General features: G+C 62.6%; 2 protein-coding genes across 2 annotated transcripts in view; one reads left to right on the top strand and one right to left on the bottom strand.

Annotated features, from left to right (window-relative positions):
• Positions 1-1,825: 1,825 nt before the first annotated feature.
• On the bottom strand, positions 1,826-3,454 carry LOC128138420 (free fatty acid receptor 2-like). Its single transcript, XM_052779697.1, has one exon. The coding sequence runs from the start codon at positions 3,167-3,169 to the stop codon at positions 1,826-1,828; it is 1,344 nt and encodes a 447-aa protein (XP_052635657.1). The 5' UTR covers positions 3,170-3,454.
• Positions 3,455-5,377: 1,923 nt separating this feature from the next.
• LOC128138419 (potassium-transporting ATPase alpha chain 1-like) overlaps positions 5,378-19,598 on the top strand; it is a 29,282-nt gene continuing 15,061 nt past the window's right edge. The window contains 2 exon segments of the mRNA XM_052779696.1: positions 5,378-5,476; positions 5,659-6,603. Coding sequence (XP_052635656.1) covers positions 6,382-6,603 — 222 coding nt within the window. The 5' untranslated portion in view covers positions 5,378-5,476; positions 5,659-6,381.

Below are 19,598 nucleotides of genomic sequence, written 5' to 3'. Positions count from 1 at the left end.
CATTCATTACACCTAATTAATTTCTTGGTTTTTTAAATTTTTATTTTTGGGTGGAGTATTTTTGTTCGGGGTTTTAAAAATTGTTTTTACTGTTGGTTTATTTTTATTTCTTGACTTACAATTCATACATTTTCTTTATGCTAATGGAGTAATTAACACCCACGTTGATTAAATAAAACCTAGGGTTGAGTTTATGCGTTAATTACTCCTAATTACAATCATACCCCCAAGGACACCCCAAATGTCCTCTAAAGGTGAGGAGGGGAATGCCGGGGGCGGGGGCGGGGGGGGGGAACCCAGCCATGCGGCTGGGGTTAAGACAGCTTCCTCCTTCTTCTCCCTGGGCTCATTTGCATACTCATTTGCATACTCATTTGCATGGGGAGACCTATAGGGAAATGACCCCGAACTCCTGGGTCCCCTTGGTGGGGGATGAAGGGGGGGGGGGGATCTTTTATCAAGGGGGGGGGGGGCACCCCCCTTGGGGTGGTCTTGGGTGGGGGAGCACCCACCCATGGGTGCCGGAAGACTTCCAGGCCACTAGATGGCGCTAGAGCACCATCGGTAGAGTTCTACCATCCTACCCCACCCCCAATCTGGGGTGGGGGGGGACGGACACGACACCCCCAGGCGTTCGGGAACCTTCTTCTCCCCACCATCATCACCACCGTCTCCCAGGGGTCCGGGCGTGTCCATCCCGCCCCCCCCCCAATCAGGGGACCCGAGGGTCCGGATGTGCCCACCCCCCACCCCACCAAGGGACCCACGGGTCCCTCTTCTCCTCTTGGACCCAAGTGTCCAGATCTTCACCCCCCCCCACCACTTCAGCATGGACCACTCTTGGACCACAGTCTTGAATAAATATCTCGTGTTTGGGGGAACAGCAGGGACAGGAGGGGACCACCCCGTGGAGGCCACCACCCCATTGAGGACATCGCTCCATGGAGGCCACCACCCCGTGGAGGCCACCACCCCATTGAGGACATCGCTCCATGGAGGCCACCACCCCGTGGAGGCCACCACCCCATTGAGGACATCGCTCCATGGAGGCCACCACCCCGTGGAGGCCACCACCCCATTGAGGACATCGCTCCATGGAGGCCACCACCCCGTGGAGGCCACCACCCCATTGAGGACATCGCTCCATGGAGGCCACCACCCCGTGGAGGCCACCACCCCATGGAGGCCATCAAGCCACGGAGAACATCGACCCCCATGGGATGTCAACCCGTGCAGAACATCAACCGACGTGGGATATTGACCCGTGGAGGCCACCAACCAACATAGACCTCGGCTCCATGGAGGCCATCACCCCATGGAGGCCATCAAGCCACGGAGAACATCGACCCCCACGGGATGTCAACCCGTGCAGAACATCAACCGACGTGGGATATTGACCCGTGGAGGCCACCAACCGACACAGACCTCGGCTTCGTGGAGACCCTCAACCCGTGGAGGCCACGAACAACATCCATCTCGGCCCCACGGGGCCCACAGATCTATGGAGACCATAAACTTCAAACTACGGGTCCAAGTTGTCCACGGCCACGCGGATGTTGGAGACGACGCCGTGACCTCGTGCATGATGTCATCACCCCGACCCATGGGTCCGTGTTCTCCATAGCCCTACAGCTGCTGGAGATGTTCCTACCACCCAGCGTTGCTTGACGCCATGGGGCCAAGTCGGCCGCGACCCTAAAGACATTAGAAACGCCACCATTGGCCAAAGCCCTTCCGCCCCCCCCAAATCCAGCCCCCCACCCAATCAAATCCCCCCCCCCATGGTGAGACCATTCACCCCCCCCCCCCCGACCCCCCCCGAGCTTCATGTCAACGAGCCCTCAGACTCATTCTGGGAAGGCCCAGGAGAACACGCCCCATGATACCAGCCCACCACAACCCGGAGCTTGTCCTGCACGGCCACCACCGCCCCGGCCATGGCCCTCTGCACCGCCGTGGAGGAGAAGTAGAAGACGAGAGGGTCTAGAGCGGCGTTGAGGCTGGTGAGGAGCAAAGCGTAGACCCTCCAGTCCGGGCTGCGTTTCTCCACGAAGCCCACCACGTGCGAGAGGTTGTAGGGCGCGAAGCAGACCCCGAAGTTGACCATGGTGGCCACGGCCAAGCCCACGGCTCGTTGCTTCTTCTCCAGGGGGATATTTGGCCGGGCGAGGAGGGCTCGCACGAAGTTGATGTAGCAGAAGATGGTGACGGTGAAGGGCAGGAGGAAGAGGACGAGGAAGAGCTCCAGGCGTAGCGGGAGGACAAAGCTCAGCTGGTCCTCGGAGAAGTCGTCGTAGCACTTCTGGATTTTGGCGGTGGTGGAGCTATCGTTGACGCCGGGAGCAGATGAACTGGGGATGTTGGAGGTCTGGGAGGCGTCGGTAGGGCCGGAGATGTCCCGGATGTCGGCGCCTGTGGCGGTGGAGATGGTGGGGCCGGAGATCCTGGAGCCGCGGCGGGCGGAGATGTCGCTGTTGGTGGTCTTGGAGCCGTGGGGGATGAAGTCGTTGTCCGTGGAGTCGCCGGGGTTGGAGATATGGAAGACCTTGGGCTTGCTGATGTCGGGGCTGGAGGTCTGAGAGTTACTGTGGGTGACGCCATCAGCGGTGGAGTATTCGGGGTTGGAGGTGCCGAAGCCATTGGGGTCGGACATCTCGGAGCTCCCAGGCTTGAAGCCGTTGACCGTGGAGCCATCGGAGCCGATAACCGCGGACCTGTTGGCCGGGGGCCGGTTCCCACCACCATGATACTGGGCCACGAAGACGATGGAGCAATGGGAACAGGCCAAGAGCCAGAGGACAACGCTGGCGGCCATCACCCGCGCTGGTCTTCTCCGGTCCTTGTACTGGAGGGGGAAGACGACGCCAAGATACCGCTCAACACTGAGGGCCGCCAAGAAGAGGCTGCTGAGATAGATGCTGGAGTAGAAGCAGAAGTTGGCCACCGGGCAGAAGACAGCCGGTAAGGGCCAAGTCATGCCGGCGGCAGCTTCGGCCATCTTGAAAGGGAGGAAGAGGAGGAGCAGAAGGTCGGCGGCCGTCAGGTTGAGGAGAAGGATGTCGGAGGGGGAGACGCGCCGACGGGCCTGGCCCAAGAGGGTGGCGAAGGTGAAGATGTTGGCCGGGAAGCCCACGGAGAAGGTCAGGATGTAGATAGTGAGGACCAGCATGGTTGGAGGAAAACCCTGGGGAGATACGTGGACCCGTAAGAGGATTGGGTGGGGGGAAAGGACTTAGGTGGGTGCTGTGGGTCCTATTTGGGCAGGAACCCAAGTATCTCGGGGGGAACCCAAGTATCTCGGGAGGAACCCAAGTATCCCGGGAGGAACCCAAGTATCTCGGGAGGAACCCAAGTATCTCAGGAGGCTTTTCCTGGTCCAACCAATGGACCGAGAGGGGGACGCGGAGAAGACCCAGGCATCTAGGTGGTCTTCACCCTACTCCAACCCACCTACCTAAATGGACCCCAGGCATCTGGGGTGGAGGGGGGGGTGGGGGCCGTGGTGGGCTCACCTTGCTCCAAAGGGGACCCAGGTGTCCGGGCTTTCCACCACTGCCTCCCACTCCCAAACTGGACCCAGTTGTCCGGGCTGGGTGGTGCCACCCTTATTTGTTTAATTCTTGTTTCCTGCAAGGAGGGGGTGGGGAGGGGCAGATGACTGGGTCCCCGGACACCTGGGTCCCCGGGGAGGGGGGGTGTTGGGTGTTGGGTGGGGTGGGGGGGGGGAGAGGGAGCCCCCCAAACGCCGGGGTCCCTTGGGAGTGTTGGGGGGGGGGGGACCCCCCGGATACCTGGGTCCCTTTAGGGTGGGGGGGGTTGGATCTGGTCCAATGCCTGGAAATATATGTTCGTCCCCCCCCCACCCAAGGTGTGTGAGTGGGGGGGGACCCACGCATCCGGGGCAGCCCCCCCCCCCCCTTCCCCAACACCACCCCGGTTCCCCCCCCCAATTCCTCCCAGTATAGCCTCCCCCTCCCCACCATAGAGGACCCAGGCATCCATCCAACCAACACCCCCCCCTCCACCATGTCCCCCTCCCAAAATCCCAGAGGGGACCCAGGCATCCGCGACCCTCCTGCTCGCCCCCCCCCCCCACCAACCCCCCCCCCATCATCCCCCAAAGGACCCAAGCGTTCAGGAGGGGACCCAGGTATCCGGGTGCCCCCCCCCCAGCACCCCAACCTGCCCCATTCCCCTTATTCCCCATACGTACCTTATTATCCCTACGGGATATTGGGTGGCCTCCAACGCCGGGGGCCCCTCCCAAATGTCCGGGTGCCCCCCCCCACCCTCCCAAGCGCTCCCCCCCCCACCTTTCCCCGGATGCCCGTGTCCCTCTGGTAATGGGGGAGGAGGGGGAAGTGGCTTCGATAACATCGAGGAAGTTTTGATGTTTTTTTGACCGCAGCCAAAAGCCACGTTCATGGGCACACGTCCGCAGGGGACCCAGGCGTCGGGGGGGGGTTGGGGGGGGGGCGGCTTTCTCCCTCCCCCACCGCACCCGAGGACCCAAACATCCTTTCTTCGTCTTCCCAAGGGATCCCGGCATCTGGGAACGGACCCAGGCATCCGGCTGCTCTCCGTCTTCCCCAAGGGAATCCCAAGTTCCTTGGAAATGGGGACAAGGGGCACCAGGGAAGGGGCAGCGGCTCAGCCCCAGGGCATTATGGGAACAGAAGGACCCAGGCGTCCAGGTTCCCACACCCCATGACCTTCCTTCGGCCAATGGGCACTCCTAGAGCTCGGAGAGGATCCAGGCATCCGGATTCCCACCCCTGTCAACCTACGTTCACCTACTTGGCTCCAGAGCCAGGAGAAGACTCGGGCATGTAGGTCTCCACCCCCCTCCCCCCCCTACTTTCACCCGATTGGCTCTCCTGGAACGGACCCAGATGCAGGAGAGACACATTGGCTGCTGCCCATGACCTCAGAACTGGAGGATGATGAGGGGGAAGAGGGCAGGGCTGGAGAAGCAACTCAACTCAAGGTCTCTGTTGACCCCACGTCAACCCAACGTCTCTGTTGACCCCACCTCAACCCGACGTCTCGGCAGACCCCACCTCAACCCAACATCTCAGCAGACCCCACCTCAACCCAACATCTCAGCAGACCCCACCTCAACCCAATGTATCGGCAGACCCCACCTCAACCCAACGTCTCAGCAGACCCCACCTCAACCCAACGTCTCAGCAGACCCCACCTCAACCCAACATCTCAGCAGACCCCACCTCAACCCAACGTCTCAGCAGACCCCACCTCAACCCAACGTCTCAGCAGACCCCACCTCAACCCAACGTCTCAGCAGACCCCACCTCAACCCGACGTCTCGGCAGACCCCACACCTCAACCCAACATCTCAGCAGACCCCACCTCAACCCAACGTCTCAGCAGACCCCACACCTCAACCCAACGTCTCAGCAGACCCCACACCTCAACCCAACGTCTCAGCAGACCCCACCTCAACCCAAAGCTTCAGGTGAACCCAACTCAACCCACCCGGCCCAAGGAAGCCTTTCATGGCTCATAAAGCTCCAGCTTAGCTTGCCCCAACCACCAAACACCTCCTCATCTCACCCAAGACCATCCCCAAGCCAGCCACACATCCCACAACCACCCCCCCGCCCCCCCAAAACCGCGTCCCAGGTTGGGCTCTTTCAGGTCTGAAGCCCCCGAGGTGTCACCGGCTCAGCACCATCTTCCCCTTGATGCGAAGATGCTCCAGATCCTCCACGTCCAGTCACCTCAGCCGGACCCTCGCTTTGCCCCACCGGCAGCCGGCACCCGGCACAGCGCCGGCCGAGTCCCGCCATGTCCCAAACGCGCCAGAGACCCTGTCTTAGGGCGGCGGAGGAGAAGCAGAAGATGAGAGGGTCGAGGCAAGCGCTGAGGGTGGTGAGCAGCACGGCGTAGGCTCTCCAAGGTGGGTTCTCCCGCCGTAGGTACCCCACCACGTGGGAGACGTTGAAAGGGGCGAAGCAGAGGACGAAGGCCACGGCCGTGGCCGCCGCCAGGGCCACCGCTCGTTGCCTCTTACCCGGCGCCGTGGTGGGCAGGGAGACCACGATGCAGACCAAGCGGCCGTAGCAGAAGGCGGTGATGGCCAAGGGTAGGCAGAAGAGCACCAGGAAGATCTCCAGGCGGAGAGCCAGCAGCACGGCCAGCTGAGGAGCGGCGAAACGGGTGTAGCACGCCGTGCCGTTGACTGCCGCGTTGGGTCGGGCCACGTAGACCACGCTACAGTGGGCCAAAGCGGCCACCCAGAAGCCGGCGGCGGCCACGGCGGCGTGGGTTGCCCGGCGGCGCCGGCGGTATTGGACGGGGAAGGCGGCGCGGAGGTAGCGGTCAACGCTGAGGGCGGTGAGGGAGAGGATGGTGAGGTAGATGCTGGTGAAGAAGAGGAAGACGAAGAGCGGGCAGAGGGCCGGTGGAAGCTTCCAGGTGGCTTCCCACGCCGCCTCGGCCATGCGGATGGGCAAGGAGGCCACCAGCGCTAGGTCGGCGATGGTCAGGTTGAGGAGGAGGACGTCGGCGGGCAGCAGGCGCCGGCGTCGGGCCACTGTCCCCAAGGCCACCAGGGCTGCCACGTTGAGGGGCAGCCCCACGGTGAAGGCACCCGCGTAGACCCCCAAGCACAGGCGGTGGTTGATGGCCAAGGGTGGGGAGGACATGGTGGGCAGGGTCTTCCAGACCTTGAGACGGGGCAGCCAGTGGTGGCCAGGATCTTCTAGGGTTCAGCTGAGTTGGCCAATGGTGGTTGGGATCTACTAGGGTTCAGTGGGGTAGGTGGTGGGTCCCTGGGTTGGAGGTGGGATCTTTGGGGGGTTCCTGAGGTGGGTGGTGGGGTCCTTGGGTTGGAGGTGGGATCTTTGGGGGGTTCCTGAGGTGGGTGGTGGGTTCCTTGGGTTGGAGGTGGGGTCTTTGGGGGGTTCCTGAGGTGGGTGGTGGGGTTCTTGGGTTGGAGGTGGGATCTCTAGGGGGTTCCCAGGGGGCCTGGGGTGGGTGGTGGGTCCCTGGGTTGGAGGTGGGATCTTTGGGGGGTTCCTGAGGTGGGTGGTGGGGTTCTTGGGTTGGAGGTGGGGTCTTTGGGGGGTTCCTGAGGTGGGTGGTGGGGTCCTTGGGTTGGAGGTGGGGTCTTTGGGGGGTTCCCAGGGGGGCTGGGGTGGGTGGTGGGTTCCTTGGGTTGGAGGTGGGGTCTTTGGGGGGTTCCTGAGGTGGGTGGTGGGTTCTGGGGTTGGAGGTGGGGTCTTTGGGGGGTTCCTGAGGTGGGTGGTGGGGTCCTTGGGTTGGAGGTGGGGTCTTTGGGGGGTTCCCAGGGGGGCTGGGGTGGGTGGTGGGTTCCTTGGGTTGGAGGTGGGGTCTTTGGGGGGTTCCTGAGGTGGGTGGTGGGTTCTGGGGTTGGAGGTGGGGTCTTTGGGGGGTTCCTGAGGTGGGTGGTGGGGTCCTTGGGTTGGAGGTGGGGTCTTTGGGGGGTTCCCAGGGGGGCTGGGGTGGGTGGTGGGTTCCTTGGGTTGGAGGTGGGGTCTTTGGGGGCTTCCTGAGGTGGGTGGTGGGGTCCTTGGGTTGGAGGTGGGGTCTTTGGGGGGTTCCCAGGGGGGCTGGGGTGGGTGGTGGGTTCCTTGGGTTGGAGGTGGGGTCTTTGGGGGCTTCCTGAGGTGGGTGGTGGGTTCTGGGGTTGGAGGTGGGGTCTTTGGGGGGTTCCTGAGGTGGGTGGTGGGTTCCTTGGGTTGGAGGTGGGGTCTTTAGGGGGTTCCCAGGGGGGCTGGGGTGGGTGGTGGGTTCCTTGGGTTGGAGGTGGGGTCTTTGGGGGCTTCCTGAGGTGGGTGGTGGGTTCTGGGGTTGGAGGTGGGGTCTTTGGGGGGTTCCTGAGGTGGGTGGTGGGGTCCTTGGGTTGGAGGTGGGGTCTCTAGGGGGTTCCCAGGGGGGCTGGGGTGGGTGGTGGGTTCCTCAGGTTGGAGGTGGGGTCTTTGGGGGGGTTCCCCGGGGGCCCGAGGTGGGTGGGTGGGTGGGTGGGTGAGGTCCCTGGGTTGGTGGTGGGATCTTTAGGTGGAGGCCGGGGGGGGGGGGGCTGTCCTTGGGTTGGGTGAAGTTCAGGGGCAGAAGAAGAGGATGAGCCCTACCGTAGCAGCAGGCGGACGGACGGACGGACAGACGGTGGCAGGGAGGGACCGGCGACCATAAACACTTCCCGCTCCTCCCCCCCAACCCAAGGGACCCAAGCGTCCGGACGGCCACTCCCCCCCCTTCCGTCCTAACCACCCCCCATCTGGCTCCGGGGACACCGGTCGCGCCGGGAGAGGACCCAAGCGTCCGGGCCAATTAATTAACCCAAATTATTTTATTGGGGGGGGGCGTGGTGGTGGTGGCTTTCTTGGTGGCAGCGGCATATCACCGTCCACGTCCTGGCAAGTCTGCCACGGTGGTGGTGGCCATCACCCTGGTGTCCCCAGGGTGGGGGTGGTTGTGGCACGTCCCCCGTGGTGGCACGTCCCTCGTGGTGGCACGTCCTCCATGGTGGCATGTTCTCCATGGTGGCATGTCTCAGTGGTGGTGGTGGCCATGGTTGTGGCATGTCCTCCACGGTGGTGGTGGTGGTGGCCATGGTTGTGGCATGTCCTCCGTGGTGACGTGTCCCCGTGGTGGCCATGGTTGTGGCATGTCCTCCACAGTGGTGGTGGCCATGGTTGTGGCATGTCCTCCACGGTGACGTGTCCCCGTGGTGGCCATGGTTGTGGTATGTCCTCCGTGGTGGTGGTGGCCATGGTTGTGGCATGTCCTCCACGGTGACGTGTCCCCGTGGTGGCCACGGTTGTGGCATGTCCTCCGTGGTGGTGGTGGCCACGGTTGTGGCATGTCCTCCGTGGTGGTGGTGGCCATGGTTGTGGCATGTCCTCCGTGGTGGTGGTGGTGGTGGCCATGGTTGTGGCATGTCCTCCGTGGTGGTGGCCATGGTTGTGGCATGTCCTCCACAGTGGTGGTGGCCATGGTTGTGGCATGTCCTCCACGGTGACATGTCCCCGTGGTGGCCATGGTTGTGGCATGTCCTCCGTGGTGACGTGTCCCCATGGTGGCCATGGTTGTGGCATGTCCTCCACGGTGGTGGTGGCCACGGTTGTGGCATGTCCTCCGTGGTGACGTGTCCCCGTGGTGGCCATGGTTGTGGCATGTCCTCCACGGTGGTGGTGGCCACGGTTGTGGCATGTCCTCCGTGGTGACGTGTCCCCGTGGTGGCCATGGTTGTGGCATGTCCCCCGTGGTGACATGTCCCCCGCAGTGGTCGGGACCCTGACCCTGAAGCGGCCACCACCGTGTCCTCGGTGTCTCCATGTCCTCAACATCACCATCTGCCTGTGAACCTCATGGTGGCCGCGTTCCTGTGTCCCCATGGTGGCCAAGTCCTCATGTCCCCGTGGACACTTTATGGTGTCCCCGTGGACATTTTATGGTGTCCCCGTGTCCCCGTGGTGGCTACTTCCCCGTATCTTGGTGTCCCCAAGGTCTCAGTGCCTCAGAGCGGCGTACTCAACCGTGTCCCCAACGTCCCCGGCATGTCCCTGTTGTGTCCCCGGGGAGGACAGGGCCAGAGCAGCATAGACCAGTGTCCCATCCCTGTCCCCATCCCTGTCCCTGTTTCTGTTGCTGGGACCAGGTGGGACGTTCTCGTAGTCAGGACCTTCGGTGGCCTGTGGGGGTGGAGGGTGGCTGTGACGGGGGACGGGGACATCGAGGGGGACATCGAGGGGGACAGGAGGGGCTTTGAGGTTGTTGGAGGTATGGGGGACGTTGAGGTTAGCGAGGGGATGGAGCACGTGGAGGACATCAAGGGGGACATGGTGGACATCAAGGGGGTCATTGAGGTTATCAAGGAGGTGGAGCACGTTGGGGACATTGGGGACATGGTGGACCTCAAGGGGGACATGGGGGACATTGAGGTTATCAAGGAGATGGAGCACATGGGGGACATCAAGGGGGACATTGGGGACATGGTGGATCTCAAGGGGGACATTGAGGTTATCAAGGAGATGGAGCACGTTGGGGACATTGGGGACATGGTGGACCTCAAGGGGGACGTGGGGGACATTGAGGTTATTGGGGAGATGGAGCACGTGCGGGACATCAAGGGGGACATTGGGGACATGGTGGACATCAAGGGGGACATTGAGGTTATCAAGGAGATGGAGCATGTGGGGGACATGGTGGACCTCAAGGGAGACGTGGGGGACATTGGGGTTATCAAGGAGATGGAGCACGTGGGGGACATTGGGGACATGGTGGACATCAAGGGGGACATGGGGGACATTGAGGTTATCAAGGAGATGGAGCACATGGGGGACATCAAGGGGGACATTGGGGACATGGTGGACCTCAAGGGGGACGTGGGGGACATTGAGGTTATTGGGGAGATGGAGCACATGGGGGACATCAAGGGGGACATTGGGGACATGGTGGACCTCAAGGGGGACGTGGGGGACATTGAGGTTATTGGGGAGATGGAGCACGTGGGGGACATCAAGGGGGACATTGGGGACATGGTGGACATCAAGGGGGACATTGAGGTTATCAAGGAGATGGAGCACATGGAGGACATGGTGGACATCAAGGGGGACATGGGGGACATTGAGGTTATCAAGGAGATGGAGCACGTGGGGGACATCAAGGGGGACATTGGGGACATGGGGGACATTGAGGACATGGTGGATCTCAAGGGGGACATTGAGGTTATTGGGGAGATGGAGCACGTGGGGGACATCAAGGGGGACATTGGGGACATGGTGGACATCAAGGGGGACATTGAGGTTATCAAGGAGATGGAGCACATGGAGGACATGGTGGACCTCAAGGGGGACATGGGGGACATTGAGGTTATTGGGGAGATGGAGCACGTGGGGGACATCAAGGGGGACATGGGGGACGTTGGGGACCTCAAGGGGGACATGGGGGACATCGAGGTTATGGGGGACATCAAGGGGGACATGGAGCACTTAGGTACCTTTGCAGCACCGTCGTTCCTCTTGAGGACAGTGTAGACGACGGTGTCCCCTCGCAGCCTGGGGTGGGTCACAAAGGAGGGAGGGTCAGGGGTGCCCCGATGAGCCTGGGTCCCCTCAGAAATCGGGGGGGGGGGGGGTCGGGGGGGGGGGGGGGGGTGTTACCTGGGGACAGAGCCAGACGTAGGAGGTGACAGCAACGACGAGTAACTGATGGTGTCGGTGTCATCAGCACCACGAGGAGGTCGGGGGGACCCAGGAGCCTGGGGCTGCGGCAAGATGGGCGACCCCTCAAGTAGCACCTTGAAGACCCAGATGTCCGGGGGGGGGGACACCCAGGTGTCCGGGGGGGGGGGGGGGGGGACACAGGGGACACCCAGACACCAGTGGGTGGGGTGGCGTACCTTTTTATTGCAGAGGAAGAAGGTCCCTGATGGTTCTACCACAGGTTCCTCGTCGGCTGCCATCTGCCTCTGCCACCTAAGGGGGACAACCCGGACACCTGGGTGTCCCCCCCCCCCGCCCAGAACGCCTGGGTCCTCTAGGTTTGGGGTGGGGGGGGGGGACGACACCCAGAAACCTGGGATTCCCGGCTCACCGGCGGCGGAGGAAGCACCCAAGGGTGCCCAACGCCAGGAGGATGCTCAGCCCCACGCCGAGACCCACGAAGGTTCTTCGGAGGATGGTGGCGGTGGAGTCTATGGGGGGGGAGAAGAAGAGGGGACACCCGGATTTCTGGGTCCCCCCGGTCCCAAATGCCTGGGCGTGTCCCCCCCCCCCACCCCAACCCACCCAGACGCTTGGGTGCCGTCGGGCGAAATCGCCCCCGAAATGACCCGAACGGCTGAATCTTACGGTAAACGGTGACGACGACGTCGGCGGAGTCAACGGTGGCGATGTCGTTGGTGACGCGGCAGCGATACCGCCCCGACAGCCGCGTGCCCGCCGCCGGGAGCACCCAGAATCCTTTGGGGGTCCGGCCGAGGGGTCGTTGGTCCCGAAACCACTCGAAGGCGCTGGGGGGGGGGCTGGCGGCGGCGCGGCACCGGAGGGTGACGTTGGTCGACTCCGGCACGCGGCCGCTCGGGTCCGGCACCAGCTCGACCCCCTGGGGTCCGACTGCGGCGCAAACGTCAGCACCCGGATAACTGGGGCCCCTTTTTGGGGGGGGGGGGGCGCCCAGATACCTGGGTCCTCTTTTTTGGGGGGGGTCCCAGATACCTGGGTGCTTCCCGTAAAGAAGAGAAAGGGGATAAAGGGGGTCTGGAGCAGGGTCACCAGGATGCCTGGGTCCCCTTTTTGGGGTGGGGGGGGGCCCAGATGCCTGGGTCCTCTTTTTTGGGGGGGTCCCAGATACCTGGGTGCTTCCCGTAAAGAAGAAAAAAGGGGGGTCCTGGGGGTGTGGGGGGGCCACCCAGATACTTGGGTCCTTCCCATAAAGAAGACAAAAAGGGGAAAAAGGGGGTCCAGATTGGGGGGGGGTGTCACCAGGATGCCTGGGTCCCCTTTTTGGGGTGGGGGGCCCAGATACCTGGGTCCTCTTTTTTGGGGGGGGTCCCAGATACCTGGGTGCTTCCCGTAAAGAAGAGAAAAAGGGGAAAAAGGGGGTCCTGGGGGTGTGGGGGGGTCCACCCAAATACCCGTGTCCCCCCCCCGGGAGAATTTTGGGCTACGACTCACAGCGGACATCGAGGGTGACGGGGGGGCTGCGGGTGCCCCCCACGTCGTTTTGGGCCCGGCAGGCGTAGGCAGCGGCGTCGGCAGGTTCGGGTCCCGGCAGGATCAGGTCGGGGCTGGGTACGGGCAGCTCCTGCCCGTTCTTGAACCACCGCACCGTCACCCGGGGGGGCTCGGCGGCTCCGATCTGGCAGCGGAGTCGTACGGGACCCCCCCCGGCCACCACCGGCCCCGCCGGGCTCTGCAGGACCCGGACGCTCTTGGGAGGATCTGGAGGGAAGGGAGAGAAACCGGCCTCGGTGGAGATTGGGGCGCCTCGAAACCGATATTTGGGGGGTGGCGGGAGCTCAAAACGGGGCGGGGGGGGGGCTTGAAGCTGTCGTTTAGGGCTGCGGGGGGGGGGCTTGAAACTGATATTTGGGGGTAGGGGTCTCAAAGGGGGGCTTGAAACTGTCATTTAGGGCTGCGGGGCAGGGCTTGAAACTGATATTTGGGGTAGGGGTCTCAAAAGGGGGCGGGGAGCTTGAAACTGTCATTTAGGGCTGCGGGGCAGGGCTTGAAACTGATATTTGGGGGTAGGGGTCTCAAAGGGGGGCTTGAAACTGTCATTTAGGGCTGCGGGGCAGGGCTTGAAACTGATATTTGGGGGTAGGGGTCTCAAAGGGGGCTTGAAACTGTCATTTAGGGCTGTGGGGGGGCTTGAAACTGATATTTGGGGGTAGGGATCTCAAAGGGGGGCTTGAAACTGTCATTTAGGGCTGCGGGGCAGGGCTTGAAACTGATATTTGGGGGTAGGGGTCTCAAAAGGGGGCTTGAAACTGTCATTTAGGGCTGCGGGGGGGCTTGAAACTGATATTTGGGGGTAGGGGTCTCAAAGGGGGGCTTGAAACTGTCATTTAGGGCTGCGGGGCAGGGCTTGAAACTGATATTTGGGGGTAGGGGTCTCAAAGGGGGCTTGAAACTGTCATTTAGGGCTGCGGGGGGAGCTTGAAACTGATATTTGGGGTAGGGGTCTCAAAGGGGGGCTTGAAACTGTCATTTAGGGCTGCGGGGCAGGGCTTGAAACTGATATTTGGGGTAGGGGTCTCAAAGGGGGGCTTGAAACTGTCATTTAGGGCTGTGGGGGGAGCTTGAAACTGATATTTGGGGGTAGGGGTCTCAAAGGGGGGCTTGAAACTGTCATTTAGGGCTGCGGGCCAGGGCTTGAAACTGATATTTGGGGTAGGGGTCTCAAAAGGGGGCGGGGAGGCTTGAAACTGTCATTTAGGGCTGCGGGGGAGGGCTTGAAACTGATATTTGGGGGTAGGGGTCTCAAAGGGGGGCTTGAAACTGTCATTTAGGGCTGCGGGGGGGCTTGAAGCTGATATTACGGGGGTGGGGGGCTCAAAAGGGGGCTGGGGGCTCAAAAATACAGGGTGGGGGGAGAGAAACTGTCATTGGGGGACGTGGGGCGGGCTTGAAACAGATATTTGGGGGTGGGAGGATCAAAAGTGCTGGGGAGGGCTTGAAACTGTCATTTGGGGCTGGGGGGGCTCAAAACTGTGATCTAGGGCTGGGGGGGGCTCAAAAGCACTAGCGGGGGGGCTTGAAACCTTAATTGGGGGGGGGACCTGAAATTATTATTGGGGGCCTCAAAACCTCCATTTAGGGGGGACGGGACTGGGGGGGGGGGTCATGAAACTGCTCCCAGGGCCCCCCGAAACTGCCACCACCAATGGGGGGGGGGGAGCCTCGAAACCACCACTCACACCAGACGATGACGGACAGGGGTGGGGAGAGGACGCTGCCGGCGGGATTTTGGCCAGTGCAACGGTAGGCACCGGCACGGGCGGGGTCGGCGTTGAAGGTGAGGGCGGGGCCAGGGGTGTTGGCCTCCCAGCGATCGTTGCGTAGCCATTGGACGTAGGTGGGAGCGGGGTGGGCGGGGCCAAAGGCGCAGCGTAAGGTGACGCGGGAACCCACAAGCGCCGGCAGAGAGGTCAAGTTCTCCAAGGTGGCCGTTCGGGGAGGGTCTAGGGAAGGGGAGAAGGCGGGGCGAAGAGTGAGAGGCGGGGCTAAAGGGGATTGGCTGAAGGAGCACGTGCCACACCCCCATCCTATGGCCACTCCGACCACCCCACGACCACCTCGACCACCCCACAGCCACCATGACTAGCCTGCCGCCACCACCTTGACCACCCTACGGCCATCTTGACCCCCGACGGTGACCTTGACCCCTCCCTACCACCATCTTGACCACCCCATTGGCCGTCTTGACCACCCCATGACCCCCCTGACCGCCATCCTACCACGGTGGCCAACCAATCTCCACCTCGACCGCTCTATGGCCATCTTGACCACCTACGACCACCTTGACTACCCTACCACCGTCTTGATCACCCCACGGCCACCGTGACCTCATCACCGCCATCTTGACCACCCCACCGCCATCTTGACCAACCTCACCGCCATCTTGACCACCCTACAGCCATCTTGACCACCTCACCACCATCTTGACCAACCTCACCGCCATCTTGACCACCCTACGACCATCTTGACCACCCCACCGCCATCTTGACCAACCTCACCGCCATCTTGACCACCCTACAACCATCTTGACCACCCCACCGCCATCTTGACCACCCTACAACCGTCTTGACCAACCTCACCACCATCTTGACCACCCTACAACTGTCTTGACCACTTCACTGCCATCTTGACCACCCCACCACCATCTTGACCACCCCACCGCCATCTTGACCACCCTACAACCGTCTTGACCACCTCACCACCATCTTGACCACCCCACCGCCATCTTGACCAACCTCACCGCCATCTTGACCACTCTACAACCATCTTGACCACCTCACCACCATCTTGACCACCTCACCGCCATCTTGACCACCCCACCGCCATCTTGACCACCCCACCGCCATCTTGACCACCCTACAACCATCTTGACCACCCTACAGCCATCTTGACCACCTCACCACCATCTTGACCACCCTACAGCCATCTTGACCACCTCACCACCATCTTGACCACCCTACAGCCATCTTGACCACCTCACCACCATCTTGACCACCCTACGACCATCTTGACCACCCCACCGCCATCTTGACCACCCCACCGCCATCTTGACCACCCTACGACCATCTTGACCACCCCACCGCCGTCTTGCCCCACCCGCCACCGCCATCTTGCCCCACTCACAGTAGACCTCAAGGGTGGTAGGGAAGGACTTGGATGTCCCTAAGTCGTTGGTGGCCTGGCAGCTGTAGGAGCCACCATCCGTGGCCTTGGTGGCCCGCAGGAGGACCTGGGCCGTGCGGTGGGGCAGGATGTGGCCCTCCAAGCTCCAGGTGTAGGCGTGGGACGGGGGGCTGGAGGAGTCCCGGCAGCTCAGCGTCACCTCCCAGCCCTCGTGGACGGGGGACGATGGTGTCACCTCCACCCGCACGTCCCGTGGGGCGTCTGTGGGCGGTCATTGGTTGGGAGAGGTTCTGGCCACGCCACGCCCCCCCGGGGCCAGAAAGAGGCGGGGCAAAGGGTGATTGACACGGGCAGGGTGATGGATGATTGGCAGGTGACTTATGGGGTGGGGCTCTGGGCGAATGACAGTTTCAGCATGGGGTGGGGCTAAGGGTGATTGAGAGGTGCCTTGTGGGGTGGGGCTAAGGGTGATTGACAGGTGCCTCGTGGGGCGGAGCTAAGGGTGATTGAGAGGTGCCTCGTGGGGTGGGACAAAGTGTGATTGACAGGTGCCTCGTGGGGTGGGGCTAAGGGTGATTGACAGGTGCCTCGTGGGGCGGAGCTAAGGGTGATTGAGAGGTGCCTCGTGGGGTGGGACAAAGTGTGATTGACAGGTGCCTCGTGGGGTGGGGCTAAGGGTGATTGACAGGTGCCTCGTGGGGTGGGGCTAAGGGTGATTGACAGGTGCCTCATGGGGCGGAGCCAAGGGTGATTGACAGGTGCCTCGTGGGGTGGGGCTAAGGGTGATTGACAGGTGCCTCATGGGGCAGAGCCAAGGGTGATTGACAGGTGCCTCACGGAGCGGGGCTAAGGGTGATTGACAAGTCCCCCCCGTGCTGCCATCTTGCCCCACCCACCACCGCCGCCTTCCCCCGCCTTCTGCCATCGTGCCCCGCCCTCTGCCGCCATCTTGCCCCGCCCGCCCCCATCTCGCCCCACTCACAGTAGACCTCGAGGGTGGTGGGGAGCGACTCGGCTGTCCCCACAGCGTTGGTGGCCTGGCAGCTGTAGGAGCCGCTGTCGGTGGCCTGGACGGTCCTCAGGACCACCTGGGCCGTCTGGTGGGACAGGATCCGGCCCCCCAAGCTCCAGGTGTAGGCGTGGGACGGGGGTTTGGCCGAGCTCCGGCAGCGCAGCGTCACCTCCTGGCCCTCGTAGATGGGCGACGACGGTGTCACCTCCACCTGCACGTCCCGCGGGGCATCTGGCGGCGGGGGGGGGGGGAACCAGTACAAACCAGTATGGGTCCTACACCGCACTTCTAGAATCCCATAAGCGCCCCGGGGACCCCCAAAATCCCTCTGGGACCCAACCCCAAGACCCCTATAGCCCCCTCAAGGGACACCCTCACCCCCAGAACCCCCCCAAGACCCCCCCCCATAATCCCCATATGGGCCAGCCGGGCAACCAGGGGACCTCCATAACCCCCAGGGACCCCCATAACCCCCAAGGAACCCCCCCCAGGGACCCCCCAAGTATCTCAAAGTGGACCTAAAGCTGGTGGGACACCCAAGCCAGGCTCATCTGCCGTCCCCCCAGAACCCTCCTATGAGGAACCCAGGTGCCACCCCCCCCCCCATGGAAAACATAACCCCCCCACCCAAGGACCCCCCACCCCATATCTCACAGTTGACCTGGAGCTCCCGGGACGCCCAGGTGAGGGTCTTTCTGTCGGACCCCCGCAGGCTGCAGTTGAGGAAGGTCCCATCATGGTACCAAAGGGGTTCGAAGGCCAAGAGGGTGCCGATAACCGGGAAGGACACGACGGTGTCCGGGGGGGTCCAGGCCTCCACCTGGACCCCCGGTGTCTTGGTGATGGGTCCCTCCCAGGTGAGGGTGAGGGTTTCTTCGGGGCAGGCGGGGTGCACCCAGCACCCGAGGGTGGTCTTCTGGCCTTGGGTGAGGGGCGCTGGGTCCGGCCATAGGTGGGGGGCAGGGGGGGTGTCTGCGAGAGGTGTCCGGGGTGGGGGGAGACAGATGGAGGAGAGGGTAAGGGGGGTCAATATGGGGTGATGGGGGGGACAATGGGGGGGATAAGATGGGGATAATGCGGGGACAAGGGGGGATGGATGGGGGGATCAATGGGGGAACAATATGGGGTGATGCGGGACAGCGGGGGGGCAATGGGAGGATGATGGGGGATAATGGGAGGGAGATAATGGGGGGACAAAGGGGGACAAGGGGAGGGATAATGGGGGGACAACGAGGCGAAAAAGGGGGAACAAGTAGAGAGATAATGGGGTGACGACATGGGGATAATGGGGGGACAATGGGCAGGACAAAGGGGGACAACGGGGGGGACAACGGGGGTGAGAAATGGGAGGACAAGGGGGCGTCAGGCAGGTGCCTGTCTCTACCGGTGACATTGACGGTGACAGGGTGCATCCACCGGAGTTCCTTGTAGGACCGACGGCTGGGATTGGCCACCAACCGCAGCCCATACAAACCGGCATCGCTGGCCCGGACGCGGCGCAGGATCAGGCTACAGTCGCCCTCGTTGGTTTCTGAGGTTCTTCGGGGTTCGTTCACCTTCACCCCTATAAATTCCTGCTTCGTGTTGTCATAAAAGGGATTACGGATCCAATGGAGTTTATGGAGCTGGGCGTCCGGCCCCGCTTTACACAGGTCGTAGCGGCAGGAGATGTAGAGGCAGGAACCCAACTCGGCCACCAACTCCTTTGGACCTGTCACCGGCTCCAAGCAGATGGACAGGGAGCCTGAAGAAAGCGTAAGGGACCCAGGTCTTTGAGGTGTTTTGGAGACCCAGGAACGTGGGGACCCAGGTCATCGGGGACCCCGGGGTCCAGGGACCCAGGAGTCCGGGGCTGGAGATGTTCCGGAGACACCTTCAACCCCAAAGGCCGGAGGGACTTAGGTTGCTGAGGGACCTAGATGTCCCGGGACGCGGGTGTTTTGGGGACGCAGGTGGTTGGGGACCCAGGTGTCTGGAGCCGCAGATGGCTGGGCACTGAGATGTTCTGAGGAGGCCTTCAACCCTCGAAGGCCAGAGGGACCCTGGCAGCTGAGGGACTCAGGCATCTGGAGATCCAGGTGTCTGGGGACCCAGGTGTCCACGGATGGAGACGTTCCGGCGATACCTTCAACCCCAAAGACCGGAGGGACCCAGGCTTCCAGGGGACCCAGGTGTTTTGGGGACCCAGGCATCTGGGGAACGCTACCCATCATCCCCAAAGAGCAGAGGGACTCCCTCCTCGCCCACCATGACCCCCCCCAGCCCCTCAGGGGACACAGGCATCCGAGGAAGGTCCCTACCTGGGATGAAGAAGAGGAGGCAGACAAAGACCCACATGTCGGCAGAGTCTGGACCTGACCGAGGAGGTCAAAGCATCAACGGAGGGGGACCCAAGCGTCCGGGGGGGGGGGGGGGGGGCCCAGGCGTCCGAGGGGACCCAAGCATCTGGGTTTGGCCTCCTTCCCCCACCCCTCTGAGACACAAGAGGAACCCAGGCGTCCGGGTTCTTAGCCTCCTCCCCCGCTCGAAGCCAGTCGAGCCCATTTCCTTCCCTCTTCTCAAAGGGACCCAGGCATCTGGGTCCCACCAACCCATAGATGCTCCAAAGGGACTCAGGCGTCTGGGTCCCACCACCCCATAGATGCTCCAAAGGGACCCAGGCGTCTGGGTCCCACCACCCCATAGATGCCCCAAAGGGACCCAGGTGTCCAGGTCCCATCACCCATAAACCT

This window comes from Harpia harpyja, unplaced genomic scaffold (genome assembly GCF_026419915.1).
Source record: "Harpia harpyja isolate bHarHar1 unplaced genomic scaffold, bHarHar1 primary haplotype scaffold_433, whole genome shotgun sequence".
In the NCBI taxonomy this organism is placed as follows: Eukaryota; Metazoa; Chordata; class Aves; order Accipitriformes; family Accipitridae; genus Harpia; species Harpia harpyja.
This window is presented reverse-complemented; position numbering and strand designations above follow the sequence as displayed.